The 24,884-nt window shown below is 36.6% G+C and overlaps 1 protein-coding gene across 5 annotated transcripts in view; it reads right to left on the bottom strand.

Moving 5' to 3' along the window:
• Positions 1 to 9,335: 9,335 nt before the first annotated feature.
• SLC39A8 (solute carrier family 39 member 8) overlaps positions 9,336 to 24,884 on the bottom strand; it is a 34,454-nt gene continuing 18,905 nt past the window's right edge. For 4 of the 5 annotated variants that reach the window (XM_074903996.1, XM_074903997.1, XM_074903994.1 and 1 more), the window contains 6 exons: positions 20,468 to 20,637; positions 19,807 to 19,929; positions 18,508 to 18,675; positions 13,544 to 13,751; positions 12,860 to 13,044; positions 9,336 to 10,250 (listed from right to left, as the gene is read on the bottom strand). In XM_074903996.1, coding sequence (XP_074760097.1) covers positions 10,104 to 10,250; positions 12,860 to 13,044; positions 13,544 to 13,751; positions 18,508 to 18,675; positions 19,807 to 19,929; positions 20,468 to 20,637 — 1,001 coding nt within the window. In that variant the 3' untranslated portion in view covers positions 9,336 to 10,103. Of the gene's footprint in view, positions 10,251 to 11,436; positions 11,585 to 12,859; positions 13,045 to 13,543; positions 13,752 to 18,507; positions 18,676 to 19,806; positions 19,930 to 20,467; positions 20,638 to 24,884 lie in introns of all 5 variants that reach the window. The other variant, XR_012633490.1, reaches the window with a different exon arrangement.

Here is a 24,884-nt window from a genome sequence, read left to right as displayed (position 1 = left end):
ACTCTGTAAGTCTCTCATGTGCCTCAACCTATATCTTTCCCACACTACAAGGCATCTTTTATGCTCCTTTCTTTCAATTCTTTATAGCATGTGCTCCAAATCCATGTGAGGTTACCAGAAATCAGGATAGGCATGACAGACTATAGTCACCCACCTATTCTACTTGCCCTTTTCCAGTCTAGATAAAGTATCAGCAGTCTTCCTGTTTTTCTTCTTGCAAGACGCAATCCATCACCCACATTATCCAACCCTGTTTTCTCAGTATACCTGCCCCCAAATCTTCCAGCTGACTCTTCCTTAAGTACTTCCATTCTCCCAGCAGCAACACTGCCAGCCCCAAGCCTTTGCTTCTCTTCATTACTTAGTTTCTCACCAATTGCTCCAAGATCCACCCTCCAGTTTTTAGTAGAGTTACAACTCCTCCTTAATTCCATACCCACCCCCCAACCCCCCCACCCCCAGCAGAAACAGTAGGTGCTGTGCCATTCCCTTCCCCTATTGACATTTCACCTTCTTCCCTTCCTTGTACCCACTGCTGGGGACTTCACCTTCCAGACTCTGGCTTGAGGCTGTTAATGCTGGGCACTACACTATGACTCCTGTTCATGCAGTACAGTGATCAGTTAGACTTCAGACGATGAGTTGAGCAGACCTCTCTCTCCTTCGCTCTTAGTGAAGTGAACAGTGCTCAGGGGAGCTAGAGCCTTCCACATGCTCCAATCCTTGGCTGCCTTTCTTAAAGAAACTGATTGTTGTTATTTAAAGTGTAAAACTACAACATTTCTTAGCCTCAAAAAGAAAGTCACTGTTCATTGTGCAAGGAGAAAGATCTATTTGAATCATCTTTCACTTCACAAGCCACAAATCACAATGTGTCCAAAACATTAATTACAGCATTTAGTGCAGAATTAAATTTATGTAAATAAAAGTAATTATCATAATTATTGCTACTGTGGTACAATTATATTACTAATTGTGCCCTCTCAAATTATGATCACCCCGACTTGCATTTCTGGTATCAGCTAAGTCTTTATATACTTTCCCCTCCCTCAGAGGGAAAAAGAACAAGTTCCTCCCTCACACACAGCATTTCATCACCTATCAAGAGTTTAACCATACTATCCTGTTTTGGCCTGCTAGTACAGATTCACAAATCTTGTTAGGTTTAGCTGTTCAGGAGACAAATAGAGTATATATAGCTGGGGGAAAAGCAGGATTTGTAGCTCATGGAGTGCCTTCTGTTATGTAGTTATGGATTAAATTTGCTACTAATACCAGTATTTTCAAGTTTCTTGCAAACTGGGATGCAGTTTCACTCTGAAGACCTAAAAGGATAATGTTTCTGAAACAGAGTATATCCTCTGAACCCTCTAGGCTGGGAACTTTGCAGGTATTTCACACCTACACAGGACAAGTAATTACTAGGCAAAAGTGGCTTCAGCTCCAATTGCTGCTCTATAGCTGTATTAGTACCTATGTTTGTGTATAAATCACAAGGCAAGTCTGCTCTGGATAGTAAACCACAGTCCCAGGTACGCCAGTTGCCTAAAGCAAACAAGTTACAGATCTACCCACACTGGCAAGCCACTTTCCTTCCAGTGGAAAACAGAGTGGACACAGAAGGTAAGAGGGTGGAGGAAGGATGTTACTTACCTGGGTCTCATCTCCATATGGTCTCAAGATGTACCTGAACACCCATCCAGTTATCAGCTAAGAAATACTCTGCACTGGTGAGATCTGCCTTATAAATAGATTGACATCTCTGTGTTGAGTTTTACTCTATAAGCTTTCTCCTCAGCATGGCTAAGTAGACTAGGAAATAGGACTTCAACTAAGAAGCAAGGCTGCAACCCAGCAAGTGATTAAAAAGTCTTCAGGAACTGACGCCTTATGAAGTGTTGTAGACAGCATGTTGAACCAGTATTACATGATGGTGCAGGAAGTACCAAAGGTTGTCATTTTTCAGATATGGTGCAAAATGCAGGTTCTGCTTACCGTGACCATTGTTAGCCTTTCAAAACTTCGGAGCTTTACTCCTAACAAGCAAAAGGAAGCAAAAGGATGACATGAGGAATAAGGAAAAGTTCCTCATGTTATCTTTTTTCACTGTTTTGTAGAACTGTTTCATACTATCTGGTAGCTGTATTCTACACATTCTATCTGAAAAGAAAAAAAAAAAAAAAAAAGAGTATGCTAAACTGAAGAGTGAGCGTGTTGGTCTACAGGCAGCTTTTGTAGCGCAGTAAGCTCCAATACTCTACACATTTAAGACAGAAAATCCTGTGCCTGATTCTTACTATTCAAATACTATCACTTCATGGAGATATACTACCACTATGTCACAAAGAGATGTTGTCATTTCATGACACAGTACACCTTTCTTATTAAGGTTGACTGCTTTATCAATACGGCTGCCCTTCTTCCTGCATACACCATTTATGAACACATACTGCTCTGTTTATTGGAGCTAGTATGGATCTCTCTCAGCACAACCCTTCACTGGGCAGCACAGACGTACCCATTCAACATGTCAAGCAAGAGGTTCTATTCAGTGAAAGTCCAACAGTACCACAGTGGTTTCTAAGTTCACAAAACAATCTTGGCAGAAGACAACTTCAAAGACACACATTTTCAAGTATGAAATATGGTGATTAAGGTCATATTTCGAAATCAGCTCTGTGCATCCTGCATACCCAAAGCTCTCTCTAAAATATAGAAGAAATTTGTTACAAGTACTTCAGTGAACAAGGCCCTTGGTTGTTATCAATGAAAGTCATTTGAGTTGCTAAGTGATTTTTATAGTAAGATAAGCAACCATAGATTTAGCTAGAACTTGAAGAGCAATAAGAAGGCAAAAAGCAGAAGTAATTTTTATGGACTGATTTTTTTAAAAAACAAAAAAGACTCAGGGAACATTATATACCTCATCTAATTACACACCAATTCAGCAGGAGCTGTAGTTTTGATTTCACTAACATACCAATGAGGTCAAAATTACAAAGTCTCTGCTGAATGGAGGATAATTTCTCTGTTGGCACAGAGAACCATGCTTTTTAATACAAGAATATTAATTGTGATAGAATCATTTTTTTGCATGTGGGTCTCCTGTTTGTAAAAAGAAGTTTCAAACAAATCACACCATAACTTAATTCTAATGAACACTTACCTATTGTAAATCACTACCAACATTTTTACAACCAAAAAAAGACCTGTATTATCTGATAAATGTTACAAAATCTAATTAATTTCAGTAGACAAAAACCTGAGAAATAATTTCAAAATCTTCTCAGCATCACACACAAAGTATGATTCTCTCAAAGATAAAAGAAATGTTCTAAAAAAAGTTTTCATTACAATTAAGTCAGCTTAGTGCAAGTCATTGAAAGGACAAAAAATATACAAATCAGTGATGCAGCAATAATGTTTTTGTCTTACAGAAACAACTTAGAAATTATTTACCTTTCTCTAGACAGTATTTTGTTGTTGTATTTACTTGAGCAAAAATTCCATTAGCTTTCACCCATGAACTGGAAAAGTGGATTTTAGTGCAGTTTCTGTATCCTTTAGGCCAATGACATCAAAGCCATTTGGCATTTTCTAACTAAATATGCTTGACTCATATAATCTCATTTCATGTTTCTTCTAATTAGATTGGTTTTCTCACTCTTTAGCAGCAGGGGAACACCACAGTGCATGTTTTCTTCTCAAGAACCAACCTAAACAGAGATGACTGCTGCTGTCTCTCCAATTGACTAAGGCTAGCTGTATATAAATACATTTTCTTCTTGTCTTTAATTGTCTGTATCACTACTGTTCTACATAATAAAGTATCTGGTATAATAACTAAATGCTTTTATTGAACAGGATTACTAAATATTATTGTTTCTTTTTAATAACTCAGGCATTGCCGAGACCAACTCAACAAAACTGGCTAATTTTCAGCAACTTTGTAGGTCCAACTATACTTTCTCAGCAAACAAAAATCATGATGGGCTCCTCCTCACACTTGCTAAGATGGTAAAACAGTAATTCAGAATGGAAAACATGTAGCTGCCATCAGTAGATACTGGCTGTGAATAATGAGGTCAAACCATGATAAAACAGAGATAGCAGAAATGAGGTGATCAGATTTTGGCATTTCCGAGAAGCAGTTATGTTTTTGATCTCAGGCAAGAGCCATTCATAAATGTAACATTTTTCCATGTATTCAAGGTCTGGACTTTATTGCTGGAGAACAGCATCTTTTTCTCCTTTAAACTAAACCACATTTATGGATGTGTTGCTCCCAGTGTCATTAGCAACAAGCGTACATGCACAAAAACTACAGAAAATGGACAGACTGTAACCAATACTTTTTAAAAGAGGGCAATAAACAATCAAGGAGAGTTTCTGATGATGCTAGCTTTTGGGGTGTCACCAACCTTCTCAGATGGTCTAAAGGATAGCTAACAAATATAGACAGAAGGTTCATATTCTACTCCTAACTCTGTTTCTTGCCTTCTTCTGGATAGCTGTTTCATGTTTTTTTTACTTACTTTCCTTATCTGTAATCTATGCTATTTATACAGACTCACTTTTATGAGACAATTTGTGATCTAGATCTGAAATAAGTACATGAGAACTAAACAGTTCAGTCTGAAGTCAACACAATAAAGTAATATGCAATGGATTTTATAGTGATAATCACTGTAAAAGGAACAAGCTTATAAAACTCTTTTCTCTTAGGATATTATTAATAGCAGGAATAATTAATATTGTTTTATAAGCTTAATTAATAGAGCACAGGTGCTCTAGGAACAATACTGACAGTTTAAGCAACTTAGGCTGTATAATGAAAAGCTAGACATAGATTAAGTGTATGTTAAATAGAACATTTTGAGTCTTTCCTCAGAAGTCTAAAAGTGAATTATGATGAAGATCATTCAGAAGATAAGTAACCATGATGCCCGCAGACTGCATCAATGAGCAGCAGCCTCCAAAGAGGAATTAGAACGGAATGATAAGAACTAGTCAAAGCTGTGGACTACAATGGACTTTTGACATTGATGATGAACTGAGAGCTGAAAGTTCTTGGAAAATCACCAAAGACTCTTTGTATTGTATGTTATATCATATATATAGAGGGTGCTTTTCGTTAGCCATTGCCACTCACTAAGGTGATGGCCCAACTCTGAGTTGTTAATAAAGCAAGTCTAGAGATACCCACAGTCTGGTGAAATCCTTTTAACAATCACAATAAAAATATTTTAGATTCAAAACTCAGAGAAGAACCCAATCAAGCACAGGCACAAGAGCAGCTACACTACATCATAGAAGGGGTTAGTTGTTTTTTCAACATTAAGTACAAATAACTACATATTTTTCTTCTACCACAAGCTAAGATCACAAGTTAGAAGACCGAGCAAGATAGCTAGTAATCAGTAGGAAATTATTAAAAATTATCCATGGAGGTAGTCAAGATGAGGAAAACCAGTATTGGACTGGAATTAAACAGGGTGAAATAACTGAAAGTTTTTGTTCATCTGTGTAGGACATTCAGATACAAAAGTCTTGTTTGTGGTTCAGAGAAACAAAATAGGAATAAAAATTTCAGAGAAAATGTTTTCTAAATTCTTTAATCTTGAGTTTAATCTAAAGAAGCAGCTCTCCAAGAGTTTTATTAAGCAGCTTCAGTAAGAAAACAAGCATTTTTCTAACAAATCAATTGTAATTTATATTGTTTCTTTGCACATACCCTGTATAATGAATTACGTCTTGGAGCATCTGCATCAGCACAGCACTTCTGATGTGTTTTTAGGTACAGTCTTTTTATTTTCTTGTACAGAAGCACCCAGAAGAGCCCCCTCCCAAAACATGCCGACCCAGCGGTCTCCTTAATTTCTAGAGGACGAGGAAAGAGCAAGTGGAATATTGAGCACCATGGAACCCACCATATCACTATTACAGATGCTGTTGTTCATCTGCATCCATGATTCTCCCTGTGAGAGACAACTCCCAAAGTCTTTTGTCACACACAAAAACTGCAAATGACACTGTCACAAGACAGAACAGCTTTTTGAGTGTGGTACAGACATCCAGGTCCCTTTGGATACTGTAGCTGCCTATACTCTGCTTTTTTGATTTAGTCTTCTACCTTGAAGTATGTAACAATCCCTACTTGAAGCCGTTTGTTGTTAAAGTCAGGAACTGTTACCACTCTAAAAGAAATGAAATTGGGGTCCTGTGAATCTTTCATAGTGCTTTCACCCAGAGCAGCAGTTAATAACTACATTACGGAGAATTACATTATCTCCTAAACTTACATACTATCCATAAATTCAAGCTACATACTCCCTGCGGTTCACTTCCTATGCCGTTCAATAACTCCTATTTTTACCCCAAAGTTTAAATGCTGTACCACTTAACTTTAAAATGAAAGATGTTGAAATTGTAGATTTTTTTAAATTAGAACAAAGCATCATGATCATAATAGGGACTACAAAACATGTAAATACTTTATCTTCTTCAAAAACACTGTAATAAGTAAAAAACAAAACAAAACACTATGTTGGGTACAAAAGAAATGTACTAGGGATTAAGCCCTAAAAATACAATGTAACCTTATCTTTGACAGATGCATTATATCTGCTGTTAGCAGACTTACAGATTTCTGTCTAGTTTTCATTTTAGCAACCTTTGTCAGCTTGTGACATCTGCACATTTTGAAATTAACCACAAGATAGGGAGAGGAATTTCTTCTCAAATCTTAAGATAGATAACTTGTGCATCAAGTATTTTAAGAGCTGATAAGGCAGTTACAGCGCTCCTGAAAACTTTGGAATATTATAGTAAAATAAAAGTCAAGAGCTACAAAATGCATTTGGTGCGTATGTATACATGAAACTGTTTGCTGGCACCTACCAATCTATACAGAGTAACCGCCTGCAGAAGGATAATCCAAGCCAGTGCCATTTTCCATATGTATTTCTGATTTCTGAAATAAAACATGCATTTCTAGAGACAATTTTTCTCTAGCTGCTTTTTTTCCAGTCAAACTTCCATTAAGGAATTCTGAACAATTTCAATCCTTTTGGAAATGGCCTCACAGCATCTGTGCTTTCTTGCACCTATCACACAGGCTGGAAGCTCAAACATCTGAAGCTGTTGCAACATACTCAAGGAATCAACTACAGCTGACTAGTTCCCATAATTGTAGAGAGGAGTAGAGACGAGTGGGACTCTGAGTCTCTTGTTATATGTTGTTGTTCTTACAATCAGATAGCTAAGTAGTTTTGACTTGATTTAAACTTTTTGTGGGATTATTATTTTTCTTAAGTTCCAAGGGAGCTGAAAGATTTCTTCAATTCTACTGCTTAGCATTATTGTCTAGAGTTAAAGGAAATGCTAGTTCAATCCATGTTTTAAATTTAGCAACAAGTTACATGTCCAGAGAAGTTAAAACTTGGCTCAACTCTGTAAATGGCTTCATTAGAATTGCATGGAGTAGAGAAACAGTCATCCAAGACTCTTGTCTCCCTGGATCTTAGTTGCCTTCAAATTCACACAGATGAGATGCTACAGTACAAGACAAAACAACATGCAGAGATGTAAGTCTGTTCACCTATGTACAGGTAAAGCCAGTGGTTTCTTAAAAAATTACAGACTGACATACAGAAATGGGCACACACAACTGCATTTTTATGTGTATCAAACAGATGTTTCCACTGCTATCATTAGCATAACTGAATGTAATTTATGCATGTTCAAGTCATCTTTAACTATGTAGATCAGGTTTTATAACTCTTTTAACTAAGGCAATGCAAAGCTTCAGGCAGGGCCAATACTTCAACATATAGACAACCACAATGAGTTCCAGACTACCCTTAGATTGGGCCTGATATTTAATTTAGCTGGTTATAGTTGAGACCAAATTTTTAGTTTGATGCTTTAAACCCTTATTCAGTAAAGAACTCATCAAAATGTCAAAAAGCCTAAACTTTAAGTACCAATTTAATTTAAAATGAATTGTTTCCTGAAATCATAGACAGTAATTATGAACTGCATTTTTGTCAGTTTTCTCCCATAGACCATTTTACTTTTCCGCATATCCCTTCTTCAAGGGATCAGAAGAACTCTAGGGTTTATCCTTTGTCCATGTTATTGTTCTTTATAAGCTTTTGGCTCCCAAATCAATTGTTCTTCCTTCTTTAGTGTCTTTTATAGGTGTGGGGGTTTTGTGGTGGTGAAATTTACTGAAGTGTGTCTAGTGAAATGCACTTCAGTGTGTATGTTTGGGTCATGAACCACATCATGAAAAAAGAGGAAACTTTAAAACAGTGATCTGTTTACAACAGTATGCTATCTACAACAGTACTGCTAACACAGAATACCTTCCCTTACCCCAGGGAAATGGCAAATGTTTAAAGGATTTAAAGGTGAAAAGTACCATGCAGGTGTATTATGATCATAATCTGATGAACTAGGAATGGTCAAATGGTTTTAGAAGTCAATGAACATTCATAATTACTGTATTATGTTCTTGTCACACACAAGAGTAGCATTTACAAACAGCTTATACCCAACCCAAGGAATCAACAAAAGAAAGAATTAAAGGAAAGAACATGGAGCAGGTGGACTCTTCTTCACAGAAACTCAGAGGGCATAAAGTGACTAATAAATGCTTTTTCCATACAGCAAATATCATAGATAACTATAACTACATTTTAACATTTATGTTTTAAAATATCATTTACAACTACTGTGCAGTTTCCCTTAAAGTTTTTATCAACCAGACACTTAAAGAAGTTATTTTATCTAATGTAATTACATATGAGATTCAAATAAAATATTAAAATAAATCCTTTACTTGATAGAAAATATATTTTAATAGTGAATTCAAAATAAAAGATTTGTCCTTTCCGACTGACAGAAAATATGTCAAGAAACAGTATCTTCTTTGAAGTTGTAAAACTTGCTTAAAAAACAATGAGAAAAGTATCTTACTACAGAATTACTATGCTTCTTTCAAAGCTCAGTAGTGACTGAAATAGAATATATTATGAATTTTCTTGCACACATCTTACAACACCAGAGTAGCTGAATTATTTATTTCAGAAGAACTCATACATATAAGCATGATTTTAGAAAGTTCACATGCAACCGATTGTGATAAGAGTTTGTATATTTTAGTATCACTTCACCCAACTGCACATAAAAAACCTATTTAAATTACAAAAAAGCTTACTGGAATGTTGATTTTAGCAATTTTTTTCTAAATTCCACTTTGTAAAAGTAGCAATAAATCTTTAAAAATTTTAACCCAAAATACTAATTTTTTTTAAAAGGGATATTTGTGGAACTTAAATATAAAACATTATAATTTTAATAAAATACAAAATGCCTGAACATTTTCTAAATAGTCAATGTTTCTAAAATATTATGGAGTTGATAAATTGTCATAAATTTAACACAGGTTCCCTCTAATTAAAGTGGTTCACAAAATAAATCAACAATTCCCTAGTGCACTTATAAAGAGAAAAGATCAAAAGCAGTAAACCAGTATCTTTCCTTCCAGTGTTAATTGGTAATTAAAAATCTTAGCTTCATTAGTACCTATTCTGAAATAGTTTGATTTTTTTTTTCCTGAGGGAAGGGGATGTTACACAGACAAATACTGCATGAAAATCATGAAAATTTACCAGTTTTGAAACTGCTTGCCTTCATCACAGTTAAAAAGGGATATGAGACTCCATTATTTTCTTTTAAATAAGCACCTTAGACCTCAGCTTTCATTTGGTCATGAGTTGCATGTACTACAGAATTCTACTGGCCAAGTAACATCCTTTCGCTATGACAGTTCAGATATTTTTATTTCTACTTAAAATTATCAGACATATTAGAATCCGTTCTTTGGCATAGTACTGAAGTTGACAGCTCTTACTATTTGAATTGACTGCAAATCCTAAAGAAGAATATCCTGTATTTGAAGTAAGAGGGACAGGACAGGACTTGTCGCCGTTTCAAGACCAAGTCGATTAAATGAATGTCCCTTTATGGATTTCAAGTGTCTTCCATTTGTAATTTACTTGAAGTCTTCAGTACTGAATCCATTTTCACTTGCATAATCACAGCTGAATATTTCCTGCATACAAGGTAATCAACAGTATAGCAGTAAACCCTGTCAGTAAACCAGCATTCTGAATAAGAAAGAATGTGAGATCCATCTTTCTTCCTGTCACTTTCTCTCGCAGCATATCGTTCATCTCTGGGAACTGAAAAAAGGAATATTTTTAGGTAAGTATTGCCATCTCGTGGTAGTGTGCATAACTTAAGGTATTAAAAACTGAACCATATTGACTTGGGACTGAGTATTAGAACTAACAGAAGGTGAAGGCCGTCACAGAACAGGTCATCCCAACTACCCTGAAAAACCACATCACTAAGGATTGTAAACTGAAATAGTGTTTTGTTCCTCTCTAATGCATCTCATGCAAATTTCCTCTTTTTGATTCCAGCAGTTTCATAAGGTCCAATTGTTGTCCATATGTTGCTAGGGGAAGCTGCCCTTGTATTGCTAAATGTTGTGTTTCTTCCTTCACTAGTACTAACAGAGAAATCCTTCTTCAAGGAAATGGAAGATTAGGATTCTCCTGATTTATCTATAAGTAAACGAAGTGAAGCTGAAAACACAGACAACCCCTCAGAAGTAAGAAATCTGTTACAAATAGGTCTGGTGGGCTGATGAGGTAGTGCTAAAGCAAGGACGAAGAATGTTGTAAAATTGGTGGTAACACATGCAATATTACAATACAGTGCAATGAAGGGATTCTTCATTCCATAACATGCATCTTAATATACAGCAAAAAACCCCTGCAGAAACAAAGATACTTCCTCTGAGCCAATGGAGGTGATGGCAAACGCTAGCGATAAAGGCTCCTGTATGGGGTGATTTGGGCTACGTGTTTGCTGCAGATAAAGTCAACTGCAGTGGATTTTGACAAACATACTCAAATAAACTTTAAACTCTTCTGTTGCTCTGAGAGTAGTATAGCCAGAATGCAATGAAGACTGTATATATCAGCATTAGGTTAGAAACCTTCAGTCTGGGTGACTCAGAAACCGTATCTTTCTTTGATCTCACAAGGCAAAAACAGCCCTTGAAGGTAATGCAATTCTTGAAGAACAGACTAAGGTTAGTGAGAAGCAGCCAAACCTTCCCAAAAATGACTCCAGAACTCCATAATCCTCTTGCACAAGAGGCAAAGACAACAAACCAGATCAGCTTCATGCCATACAGCAAGACTCATTTGTGCACACACCTCAGTGTACACATTCTCACATGCCCACAGCCTCAGCACACAGTGATCTTACTGGCAGAGGTTGGACTATGCCAATACTGAAGGAAAAAAGAACAGCAAAAAGAAAAGGAGGAAAGAATGACATTCTAGTTAATCCTACCTGCTTCTGGACAAGCAAACCAGAAGTGTGTGAAAATCGTAACAGAAAGTGGAAAGCCAGATCTCTGTACAGAGCACTTGAATACCCTATTTCAGACTTTTCAGGGGGAAGAAAAATTCAGATAGGTAACTGATAACAATCCAAAAACCTAGAAAAAGAGAGATTGGGGAGGAGGGGCAGGGAGAGAGACAGAAAGAAACAGAGAGAACAGGACAACAGATACAAAGAAAAGAATGTTACCTACTTTGATGGATTTAATAACAAATTTAAGTTGAGCCACTCTAAATTTATGCCATGAGTTTTATACATCATAGTTGAGTGCACTACTATTCATTATATGAGTGAAAATAAATGAAAAGCATTAGCAATTAAGGTATTGCAAACTTGTAAAATAAACTATTTATATTGTTCATTTAACATTATTACTTATTAAATCCTACATTATTACCTAAATCATAACAGTATTTAACGAAATAGTCACTATGACTATATGACAGTTCTGAAATGCATATAGAACCAGACTGGGGTCTCAAATCTTTCTAAATTCAGGCCTCGCTCTTCCAGTTTTACACTCAAATGGATTCTCATGTGGCAGCTGTAAAGACCTTTGCAGATACATCTGTTATTACCACACTGAATTAAACATAATAAAACTTTAAATTCTTGAAAGATCTCTCTCATTTTCAGATAAAACATCATCATAAGAGTACATTATGGAACAATGCTGACTGCCTGTGAATCCAGGTTTTATTTCCCAAGGTCTAAATCTGATCTGGATCTTAGCACAGTTTCTTTGGCTTACATCTTCTAGCACACTTTAAAAAATAGACTGTTCTGAATAGAGTTCAGCAAATTTTTTTAGTCTGAACCAAGAAACTGGGACTGGCACTGTTAATTTAAACCAGAATTTAAGTCAGGTTTTTCACTTAAACAATCCCAAAATTATTAAAATCCCAAATTATCACTGTGGTTACACACCACCTTGCCTTCAACTCAAACCTGAGTATTTTGTTTCATTTTGTTTACCTATCTTTTCTTTCAAAATATGGTTTAAATAGACAAATGAACCTTTTAAAAATAATGAGGTAAAACACTTTGCCACTTTAAGATGCTGAAACAAAGTATTTATACACTTTTTATTCTTTGATAAAACCAGCTCAGATTCATTAAAAGCTTGTCTCTCAAACTCTTCAACAATAATCTGATCAGCCCTATTTGTGAAGTGAAAGGCTTTCATGTTTCATGAATAAGCATAACTATCTGTGCACCTCTATTAAGGTTATAATTGATGATTTAAGGTCTAATGATAATTAGATGACACTGGCATGAAAGGGTCAAAATACTAAATTCTACTGGAGAGACTTAGTGCAGTCTTTGTTTTCTTGCAGAAAAATAAATAACTGAAAATGAAATTATATCTCACCATATCTGCCAAAGAGATGTACAGGAACATTCCACCAGCTACAGCAAAGATGATGTTAGGAGCAAAGTTGTTGCCTACCAATATACCAAAAGCCATCCCAAGGTAACAGGAACATGCAGACAGAAAGTTGAAAAACAGAGCCTGCCGAGTACTCATTCCTGCATTAAGCAATATGACAAAATCCCCTAAAAGAAAAAAAAAATCTTCAGAAAACAATACTGTGATTATTTTCTGATTTCAAAGGAAGTCTGAAGAAAATATATTATTTGTATATAAATTATAATCCCCTGCTGGTTTTCTTCATTCAAGTAATTGATGAGGATTTCCCTTCAATACTAAAGTAACTGTTATATTCTAAAGCAAGCAGGTGATACACAATTGAGCTAAGAGCACAGGAACACAGAACTACCTATAATGATCTAAAAAAAATTAACACAACAGTGTATGTAGCATACATGAACAGGGCAATTAATAGGTCTCTAATATATAAACCCAGCTTCCACCCACCTGTGCTTGGGAACTTCCTGTGCTAGACATGCATTTTGGTGCTTGGGAAGTTTTTGATATTTTTTTTTTCCCCCCATTAAATTGTCTAAACTTTCTACCTATGCCAACTTTTGGGCAGCACAGCCTCCTACAACAGAGATTTCCATAGAAAACAACATGCTGAATGAAGTTTCTTACCCAGTTCATGTGGAAACTCTTCACATAAGATGGCTATGGAGGTACTAAGCCCTTGAAGCAGAGATAAAGTGAAAGAAGCACCAATAGCCAAACCATCTATGAAATTATGTACAGCATCACTCAGTGTTACCATCCAAGCAATGGTCCCAATCTTGGACAATGGACGCCCGTGAAGACACTTGCATAAGCTGCCTTGGGTGGCCTCTTCCTGAAAAAAAAAACCACAATAGAGCAATTTCATAAAACACTGAATAAAGAAGCCAGTGAATCGCACTTCTGTCTTTAAATGAATGCCAAGCATAAAATAAAACACTACTGCATATAAAGACCAAAATGCTTGGTCCAAGAAGCAAAAGGCATAAGTAGCAGCAGCAAACATTTTCTGTTCCAACAAGTTAACATGCAGGGCCCAATCATTCTTCTGACTACAAAGCTTTACCCGAATGCCCTTCAGCTGAGACGGAAAGCAGTTCTGACTGTAGTGGTCCAAATGCCTCCCTGGAGTCTCTGTCAGATTAAGAGTGCCAAGGCTCCTCACAGCCTCCTCAGCCACCTCTACAAAGCATGTAGAGTCAGAAGGGTCTGATCACAGTGACTGACGGCATCTGTATTTCCCACCCAAACTACATCTGGACCAGTTACATACTGACAGTACATCACACTCTCAGAGACATGCTCAGCCACAACAGCCAGGTATATGTGAATACAGACACACATCCAGATACTAAACTTTATTTCTAATTTTGGGCAATGACAGTCAAGTCCAGCTATTCAAATAAGTTTCTACAGAGCACATGTTTAATAAAAACAGCAGTGTGTAATTCTGCCTGTGCAAGTTGAAGGCTCAGAGCATGAAAACAACAAACTAATATTACTGTGATGCCCATACACACCAGGGATCTCAGTAACTCCTCCCAGAAGTAGAAGTAATTTATACATGTGGTGCCACAAAATAATGAAAAACTTGAAGTAGATAAAAGGAACTGCCATTTTAGCCTGGAGCACAAACTAATCTCCTCTAAAAAAATCCTAATGATCCATTCTGATAAATTTCTGTACACACATGTACTGTAGTTACACAACATTTACAAGAATTATAGTATATCCCCCCCCCCCCCAAAAAAAAAAAAAAAAAAGGGATTTGCACATAAGGCTTTAATTAGAGCTTACTTACTTACTGGAATACATAAGCAGTAATATATACATGTTAAGCAGTAGTATATACATCTGTGTGCCCACAGACATATTTATACACTTCTTCTCTTGCAGGAGAAGGGTGTAGAATACCAGCTCTTCCTCCTCATGAAAAGGTCACAGATTATTCCAAGCAATTTTCCTTAGTTATTAAAAAGAACACTGCAAATTTTTTTAGTTTTGTCATATCAAATGCAAACACTACCAGGCAACTGAATTTTGAACTTCATGGAAATATAATGATTAATAAATTCTTACAAGATCTTTAATGACAGAGCAGTAAGTTCTGTCTGATGATTTGCTCACCAGACTCTTATCTGACATCCTTGTATGTAGGAGCTGCATTGGGACAGGACAGGAATTTGAGTCATATGCCTATTGCACCACTTGGAACTCGTAGCTAATAATGCTTTGGTTGAGTAGTGCCACAACTGCCATAAAGCACACTTAGAGCTCCTTATTCAGTGCACAGGAAGCCCTAAAATAATACTTCTATGGTGTGAAAATGAGCAATGGATCCAAAAATTGGAGAGTTTCCCTGATGACTCAAACACATAGGCTTTAGACTTGTACTACATGCTTGCCTTCAGTTTTTGGAGGTTTTCCTTTCAACATTTCATCTAACACACAAGTAATGCCAATCATATTTTGGGGATGATTAATTTATACCTATACTAATTCTGTTTGAGATAGGATCACTTATGAGTAACAGACCTCTCAATCCACCAAAACAACTTGAACTTTACTTTAAGAAAGAAATGTTACAAAAGCAAGCCAATAAAATACATATATTAGGTAACTGGAAGTAAAAAGAAGTTTAAAAAGAGTATAAGAAAATCCAAATACAATTAGAAAGCTCTTCCACCTATTCATCCAGCTCCCTGAGCCTAACTTCTGTTCCCCTACATTTTTCTTTGTTCGCTGGTGACCATCCTTCAAGCTTTCTAAGAATTGATGGAGGTATTGTTTTGTAGATCGTCCTGATTTCTGCCAAAAGCACATCTTTCTTGGGCATGTTTCTAGCTTCACTGAGGAAATGGAGTTTGAGACAATGCACCGATTTTAATTTTGAATAATTCATTCATTTAACTACTAAAAAAGAACACCGTTCTTTTGGAAACCACACACACACACAAAAAATCCAACACCAGCAAGTATTTTCTCATAAAGCAACAATATTAATCTCAGGAGACTGTATTTTGAAAAGGTGTACTAGCAACTCCTATTACACATAAGAAAGAGACATGGTGATAGTTTTTGTTCTGTGAAAACTTTCTATTACCAAAAAAAAATCTCACATCAAATGCCAAGCATCTCCAAAAAATCAATGGTTTTATGAAAAGAGTTTATTAGGACGAAAATTCCTAAAAGAGAAATGAAAACACTGAGCAGATGATACAAATGTGCAAAATGTCACCTGTACATACTTACTTATGTTTGTTCCCATCAATGCACATTTGTTTTATGTGGGAACCATGTGTGTGCCTACACTCTTCTGAGGGCTGTGGGGGCATAACTAGCTTAGACACAGAACTAAGTAAAAAAAACATTTTCTGGTACCAGCTGCACAGCTCAGAATTCCAATAACAGTCTTGAGCATTGCATATGTATGACAAACATAAAAACCTGAAGGGCTTTTTTGTTGAAATAAATAGTTTACAAATATACGTGCTGAACTTTCCATGCATCTGTGAAGAAAATGAACACTGAGTAACAAGATGTTATTAAGAATTAGCTGTTGAATTAATCAAGAACAGAATTGACTCAAAATGTGCTGAGGTTTGGGTTGTTTTATCTATGTACTTTTAAAATTTTTTTAAGTAATTGCAATTAATTTAGGTGAACAGTATTGATTTAATTCTAAAAATTACTTTCTTCATCCAATCTTTCAAAATGCAGAACAACTGTAGTCTAAAAACTAGGAATTGGGTTTCTAGGAATTGGTTGTGTTTGCCCTCTCTAATAAGCTTTATCTTACAAGGACACATTAAAATTCTATTAGGTATGTGTTGGCTTATGCCAAATGGTTCCTTCATAAACAGCAAATGCCTGTAAAGTTAAATGCATTATCTACCTTCATGGCACTACTATAACTGCCCCAAAATCCCTCAGACACCTTGGCCCTCCCCTGCCCCCTGATGACTCTGAAGGATATCTGTCCCCTCTGAACCTGCCTGGAGAAGGAAAAGAATAATGATGGCTTTTTTGTTGATACCTCCAATATCAGCAGTGGGCTATCTGCCACTGGGATTTCCTTGCCACCAGCCTTGGCTCCAGAGTGAATTTTACACTGTTACTTTTAGGAGGTTTTAATACAACATATTCTCTTCCCAGCTTCGGAGAAATGGAGGGGAAGAAAGAATGGAAAGCGTGAATTTTCATACGAACAATAAGTAGAGAAGAGCCTTTGTGAAATTTTATGTTCTTAAAGTCAAGACAATGTAAAAGATGTATGAGTATCCCACAAAGGATCTTGGGGTGACCTACAACACTTTATGATCACAAGCACTGCATCTAAACTAGTTGCTAGAAATAAATGCTATGTAGTTACATTTTATTATTATAATACATGGTATGATTTTGTTGTGTTTGTTATGTGTAAGCAGATGGCTAGCCAAAATGTAATAATGGAATAGGTCCAGATAAAAATTCTGGTAAACAGGGCAGAAAAACTCTTATACTGACTGCCTCTGCAGACAGTGGAGGGTTCTTTGGTATGTTTTATAAATCTCCAAAATACAGTTTAGGCACATTTATAATATTAATTCCGTCTTGGTGCCCATGCAATTTTAATTACTAAGCACGCTTCTCCACCACATTTGTATCCACGACAATTCATGACATTTCTACAGCAAGGACAGGTACAATTTTGGTACTTTAAACTGTGTGCATCAAATGCCCTGGTGAGCCTGCAGGGTCAATGCAGATCTCTCAGATTCTCTCCCAGCTGTTAGGGCCTGCCTCTGCCTCCTCACCACAAACAATTTACTGTCTAAAGAACATGGGTGGTAAAACAGAAATCTCTACTATATAAAAATCTGCCTTAGCCATCAGTGAATTGTTTCTATGTGTTCTTATTTTTTTAAAATAAGGGACAGTATTGCTCCTCCCAGTACAAGGAAAGAAATAAAGAAGGACACCAACTTTCTCTTTCTGCTTCTGTTTTCTTCTCAGACAGAAGGAAGTTGTATTTGTAGTATAAAAATGAACGCAGAGAAACAGAGAGAGCAAATCTGAAAAAGAATAATACTTAAACCAGGAGGAATGGCTTCTGTCTCAACATATTACCTCCATAATTCCCACAGTATCCAAATATACTGGACTAGCACAAGCAGTGCTCACAATATACTGCATGAAAGTTACTGTATTAGTTTTCTTCATTAATCATCGATTTGGAGGAATCAGGTTGTCACACTTTATGTAGTCAGGAACACAATATGAATCAACACTAAAACACACTATCACTCTTTAAGCAAAACAGTAACAACAACAAAACCAAAATTAACTGAATTATCTGAATATATACCTCTGTTGTACCCATCCCAACACTGATATCAATTAGCTCTTTTTTATTGGCTACAAATTGAATGCATCATTCAGCTTCTGTAAGTTTGCCTCAAATCCCCACATTTTTTTCATAGGGCTCAAGCAAGCTATAAACTGTAAATTTACAAACACTTGACAAAAGTAATAAAAATTCATATTAACTCTCCCCTCAGATAGGCTTAACATGATTGGCAGGGATAAAATAAGTAACACAATTTTCATACCTGTGCTGAGACCACACTGATGCTGTCAAAACCAAGATTTCCATTGCTCTCTATGACGGCTGAATTTGCATAACATGTGCCCCCATTGCTGGATGATAGTGGTTTGGGCGGGTTAGTCTTATCCTGAGAACAATTCTGTTCACCATTTTCGGAGTCATTATGGCTAGTCTAGATTAGACAAATAAATAAAAAGGTAGCTAATTAAAACAAAAGTAAAATAACAAACCTAAGAAAATAGAGACCAAAAAAGGAAAAGGTGGGGGCATCCTATTCATGCTGCCTTGCTTTCAACACCAAGTAAATGTTTAAATGGGCTGCAGTAAACATTTAAATTAACTCCAAACGTATCTAAGTTCTTAAATTATCTCTTAGTTAATCAGAATACCTGTGGGGATTTTTCATGTTTATACCTTTATACAGAACCTTCCAAGCTGAACACCTGACCATAAGTGATAAACACCTGCTACTTATTTACGGCTGCATGTCAAATAGAGCTTATCAGACTTGTCAACTGTTCCCAAAAATAAAGTGGGACAAAGTAATTTTCTTCTTTTTTTTTTTTTTTTTTGGTGCAGTTATTACAAACAAGGGCCAGTTGATCTTCATAATCTTCAATATCAGCAACAGTTTGGGAGGGGGGACCTTAAGTGAGGTAAGAGTAGGAAGACAGGACAGTTTTCATCACAAGACATGAGCAGAGAGGACCAAAAATTTTGAGAGGGCGTTCTCAGACAAATTCAGCCTCTCTCATCTGAGTACACAGCAAAGTACTCAGATGTATGAGTAGAAAGCAGAGCACTGTGCAACAGGGATAACTGCAGTGTCACTAAAGCAGGTCTGTGTACCAGAGCATGGGGAAACACAGAGCTGAAGTTACTGAAGGTGAGATTCAGGCACTGTCAGCACAGTTACACTTTACAGATGACTAAGAAGGCATATAAATCACATTGACTTCTCCTGCCCAAAGTGGAGCTCCAGGGGCAGACTCAAGTCTTTCCAGCTCTTATATATTCCCACTTTTTTCTGATGTGTTTATCTAGCACAGCAACAACTTGGCCATTTTGAGTGTGGTCTGCTGTCAGTTGCTCTCATCTGGATTCTATTCCCAGCTCTGCTTATAACCCCCTCAAAAAAGTGAGATTGCTTCCCCTATCCAAAAATACAGATTTTAAACAGATATATCAGAACATATGGTAAGGCTGAATTCCTCAGATAAAATGGAAAAAAACCCAACATTGTATTAAACTATAACACGTACTTTAAGGCAAGGCTTGTTCAGTTAGTGATATGTTTTGTTACCTGGTTATAGATCTTCAATGTCACTTTAAGAATCCTCTCCACAAAGAAGAGAATATAGAATCCACCAAAGACAGCAACTGCTTTCTCAATATAATTATCTACTTTCGGGTCAAACCCAAACGCCTAACAGTGAAGAAAAAAGCAATGCATATTAGTTTGCAATCTCAGTACATTTCCAGAAAAACAAACACACACAACCCCCAACAGGTACTCCTCTAAAATACAGACGGTCTCTCTACTGACCATGACTTTCCATGAGGCTGAAATTACAAAAGATCCTGATCTTTTAGATATTTTTTTTAAATTGGATTAAATGTTAACAGTGTTTTAATTTAGTAGAACTTTATATGTGGAATGTAGTAGCAATGTGCAAGATGAGGAGGGTCTAACCTGTAGCACATTAAAGTTCACTAGAATTTTATCCAATGCATTTCTCTTTCTGTCTAGAGGCAGAACAGTCCTTGGTCTTTTGCATGGCACAACTAGACATCGCTCTTAATGGTTCTGCTCACCCAGTCAGAAAGACATGGTAGCTAATGGCACTGAAGCTCACCCACAGCTCTTTGGAGATTGCAACCCACATGCAGAACCCCACTGCAGCATGCTTCTAAAATTAATACACTTTAGTAACTGGTATGCAAACCAAATAATTTTTGCTTACCTCTGGAATGAGCTGAAAAATTGCATTAGAAAAAAGAGTACCAATGGCCAAGCCCACAAAGTAGGTTAAAACCTTGGGAAAATATGACTTCTTTAAGAGGGGAGTTAAAATCAATCCCAGAAGAGATGCCAAGTTAATGATAGTCACAGCCAGGAACCCAAATCCCCAAACTGTGGATAAACAAGCAGAAATAGAAAATATTTTAGTATAACACCCACTTCAGGTTGTTTGTGATTTCTTTAACAGCTGGAATTTTTTTTAATAGGCATGGAATTGGGAAAAATAATAATTCCCTGGTTGAAATTATACTTCACAAATATAAAAATCTTAAAATGCATGGATACTTAAAATGCATATCTAAGGAAAATAAGTATCTGGAAACATCGTCTGGGACTACCATATTAAAAATGGAAACTGTGCTAGTGAGAGATCTGGGATAGCCTATCTGCTCATAGTATAAATCAGGTGTCTCTACAGTCAGTGAAGAGTAAAAATTAAAGGCTTAGGCCAACAGTCAAAGTAGCCATAGCATAGACATAAGACAAAAATTCTTATTAGTTCCAGGGTTATAGATCTAACCGCCATTTACTCCTAAACAACTCAAAGATTGAAAGTCTGCTGTCTTGGCTGTGCTAGATCCAAAAAAATCCTTCCTGATAAAAGATGACTCCTTCAAATCATCCTGAGGTGGTAAATTTCTGTTCCTAATGCTCCTTCTCCCTGTCTAACGCAAAGTAGTTCTGCTGGCTAAAAATGCTGCCCACCACTGCTTATCCAACAGGTGAGGTAGCAGATAGCTGATAATAGAGACAAGTATAATAGAGAAATTAAAGCATATAAAAAAAAGATGTTCTAGGTTCAAAAAGATGGAGATGTGATTTAGGTAAATAATGGGGAAAGCCTTTTCTAAGAAGTGGCAAATGCACCAGGGTTCACTGTAACTTAGCTTCCTTCACCATAAGCATAGTCTCAGAATTTTAGAGTTCAGATACCAGGACTTGAACGAAGCCATGCCATAATTATTCTGGATTCTGAATTACAGGATGGGGGTGGGGTTGCTGTTCTTCATAAGTATCTCAAAGTTGTACCTCTATGCACAACTACCGTTTTTCCCAGTGACATCTCAAGTCCCTGTGAGTACAGAGAAAAGCTCTAGAGGTTGCACTGAAGAGGTCTACAATACTGCAATTAAACAATGTCACAGAATCACAAAGTAATCCACACAGAAAGTGGGCTTGTCTGTAAAAATTACCTACAAATAATAATCAAAGCCAACACAATGTTTGCTGTATGAAAATAGTTCGGTATAATCCAGAAAGGTACATATTGTAAAGCTTATAATAATGCATGTAGAGAAGATTTCATAAATTCCTTTCTGCAGAGCAAAAACTAACAGATCAGATTACAATCTGCATCCTAACCTTCCTACAATACAATCGGCAAACACACTAAACTAGATTCCTCACCTGCAACTGAAATGGCTCTACTTTGTTTGCACAGTGTCACAATTTTTATATGTAATGAATTTTGTATTATGTCAAGAACAGAAAGCATTAGAAACATTTAAAGCATTTGCAGAAGATAAATCATTGCCAACTAGAACGTTAATTTGCCATTTTGGAGAGAGAAAACCACACAACTATATATGGGTAGATCCACTAATCTATACAGGAGATTAATTTCCATTAAAATAAATTACAACTGAACTTGTATCTTTTTGAAATCAAATCTATAATAAACAAACGAGCTTCCAATGCCATCATGAGTCACAAACTAGTGTTTACAGTTTGGGATTACTATAGAAGCAGGAGTCACTTTCAGTTTAGTATACAGACAACTCCTACACATTATTCTGTGCAAAATGTACATTTTAAATGTACTTTTTGTTCAAAACAGCAAAACATAGTGGGACACTTAACTTGAAGTACATGTTATAAATGATACAGTTGTGACCATTTTGTATGCTTAATGCAATGGGAGATGTCTCAATGTACTAAAGGAACTGTGCTCACAAGTAGGTACATATTCTAATCCACTGGTATGTAGTATCCCCTTTTGTCACCAAAAAAAAAAAAGTACAAGGAAGAGCCTTTCTTATTCCTGATTTATCAAAGATTAGGGGTGCCAAAATATAGATGTCATTTTACTTTTATTTGTACTAAATCTGGATGGCCCAAAGAACTTGGGATTTTACATACTGATATTTTGTTTCTGATTTACTCACCCAAAGTGGAAGAATGAGGAAGAATTAAAATAATCGATTAAATAACCTCAGACAATGAAAGAATAAATTATTATCCATCCTAGGCATTTTATAGATCCTGCAACGAGCCTCGGTAGTATGGGGAATAGTTAAAACTAATACAATTTTTAAAGGAATAAAATAATCTGAGATCTTTCTTAGACATTCTCCAGGAAACTCCTGGGCCTTGTGACAAGTTTTTCTTTGAGTTCAGAAAGACCTGAAGTGTAATTGGAAAGGAAACAAACAAACAAAATAACTACCACATAATTACAGGAACTGGTACTTCAAGAAAAGTACCACAACTTGGGGGGGGGGGCGTGGAGAGGGGGAAGTGATAACATGGTAACATTCCAAGACAACCCATGTTGCCAAAGTTCCTGCTTTATGGACTGTATTTCACAATATCATGCATGCACCACTGTCTTAAAATTGGTTTTATTCACTAAGACTCTATCTACGCTAAGCTTTCCATGAGTCCATGCATCTCAAAGCTGACTAGTCTGACTTTATGTATCAGAGCAGGGATGCACTAAAGACACACACTCTCTTCCCCTGAGACTGGTGGCACAGTCAGCTTTTGCCAACTACCATTATTCTTTCTGTCTCTAGAACTATAGCCCCAACAAAGAGACAGCCAAGATATCCAAAGCCACAGAAGTCAAAAAAAACCCACCCAAACCAAAAAACCTGACAGGAATGCAAGATGCCCCCTTCAGGGCACCATTGCTCAGCACTGTTCCTTGTAAGAATTGGGGAGGAATGCTCTGGGCCTTCCTGAGGCAAGCTCAAGCTCTTCCTTAGCCCTGTCCTGGGATCAAGAGGAAATTAGGGTATGAATACCTTTCTGAAGAAGCCAAGCAGAAGACCACTGAATCTGTTCATCTTGGACAGACAGAATGCCACTGGGCATTTCCAGCTATTTCATGCAGCTCTATACACCTCCCTATCATCTTTCAGAGAAGCAAGAAAGGGAGGCACATGAGTGTGCCTCAAAAGGTCAGTTAGGTTAGATATGAGTTATACAAACCCCAAGGCAAAAGACATGCTATATGCTGCCTTTTAACTTCTAATCTGCTTCGGCAGCATTTTTTTTTTTTATTGCAAGTATCTGTCCCGTAAAGCTTAATGTACTAATTTCTTCTGTATGTCTTGTCTGTTCATATTTTGGAAGACAGAATATTGTTAAGTGTGTGGGAGTCCCTGGGCAGAAAATTCACATAAGCACAGCTGGAAACATACATAGAGGATTTTGCTTCATAGTCAGTAATTCAAATCAGCTGGTCTCAATTCTGCCACAATACAGATTCATTCTGTGATGGGGTGGGAGTGTGTGTAAATCAACATCTGCATTTGGCACTGGGCCTTTCAAAATAGGTACCACTGTGTGTCACAGCCTCATACACTTGTGGTTTTAAAATACCCTAACCATGGGTCTTGCAGATTTCTTGCACCGCAGCCAAGAGAGGGGCAGGGAGAAGGCTGCCTTGCTTATCTGGCTACTGGACATTACTTCTGAGCTGGCAGGATTAAAAAAAAACAAACAAGTGGAATAGCATAAATAGCTTAGAAGGTTAACTGTATGTCAAGATTTCCATGCACAACCTACTTAAACAGCCCCAAACAAAAAAAACAAACAAAAAAGACCGATCCAACCCTCCTGTGCAGATATTATGGTCACCTTGATGATATGTACCCTCATGTGATACAAGCAATCTAGAACAACCATGATAATTGATGCCATGGTTTCAGTGATTAATGAAATATAATTCTAATTATTCACTGACACAGATAAGTTTTAGGAATGATCTATAATTCTTAATAAATATCATCACTTATATTAATCAGAATGTTATTAATACTAATATTTCAAAAGTTAAGAAAAAACCTGCTGTATCTCTACTCATGAATACTGACATTGGGCACCTGCTCATCCAACATTCTAATTTCTAACTTTAAATCAGATTAATTCCTTGGAACAATAAAGTTGTTTGGAATATTGAGTCAAATAAATAGGCCATTACATATTTGATACTTAACAGTGCAACAAGTAACTTCATTAACCAGCTACATCTTCCCTGTCCCACGTTTTTTTACTGCACTGTACAGTTCTGTGCACAGTAAGTACAGAAATAATAGCGAGAAAAATAAGAGAAAGCAAGATTAAGGCCACTC

This window comes from Athene noctua, chromosome 4, assembly GCF_965140245.1.
Source record: "Athene noctua chromosome 4, bAthNoc1.hap1.1, whole genome shotgun sequence".
Classification (NCBI taxonomy): Eukaryota; Metazoa; Chordata; class Aves; order Strigiformes; family Strigidae; genus Athene; species Athene noctua.
This window is presented reverse-complemented; position numbering and strand designations above follow the sequence as displayed.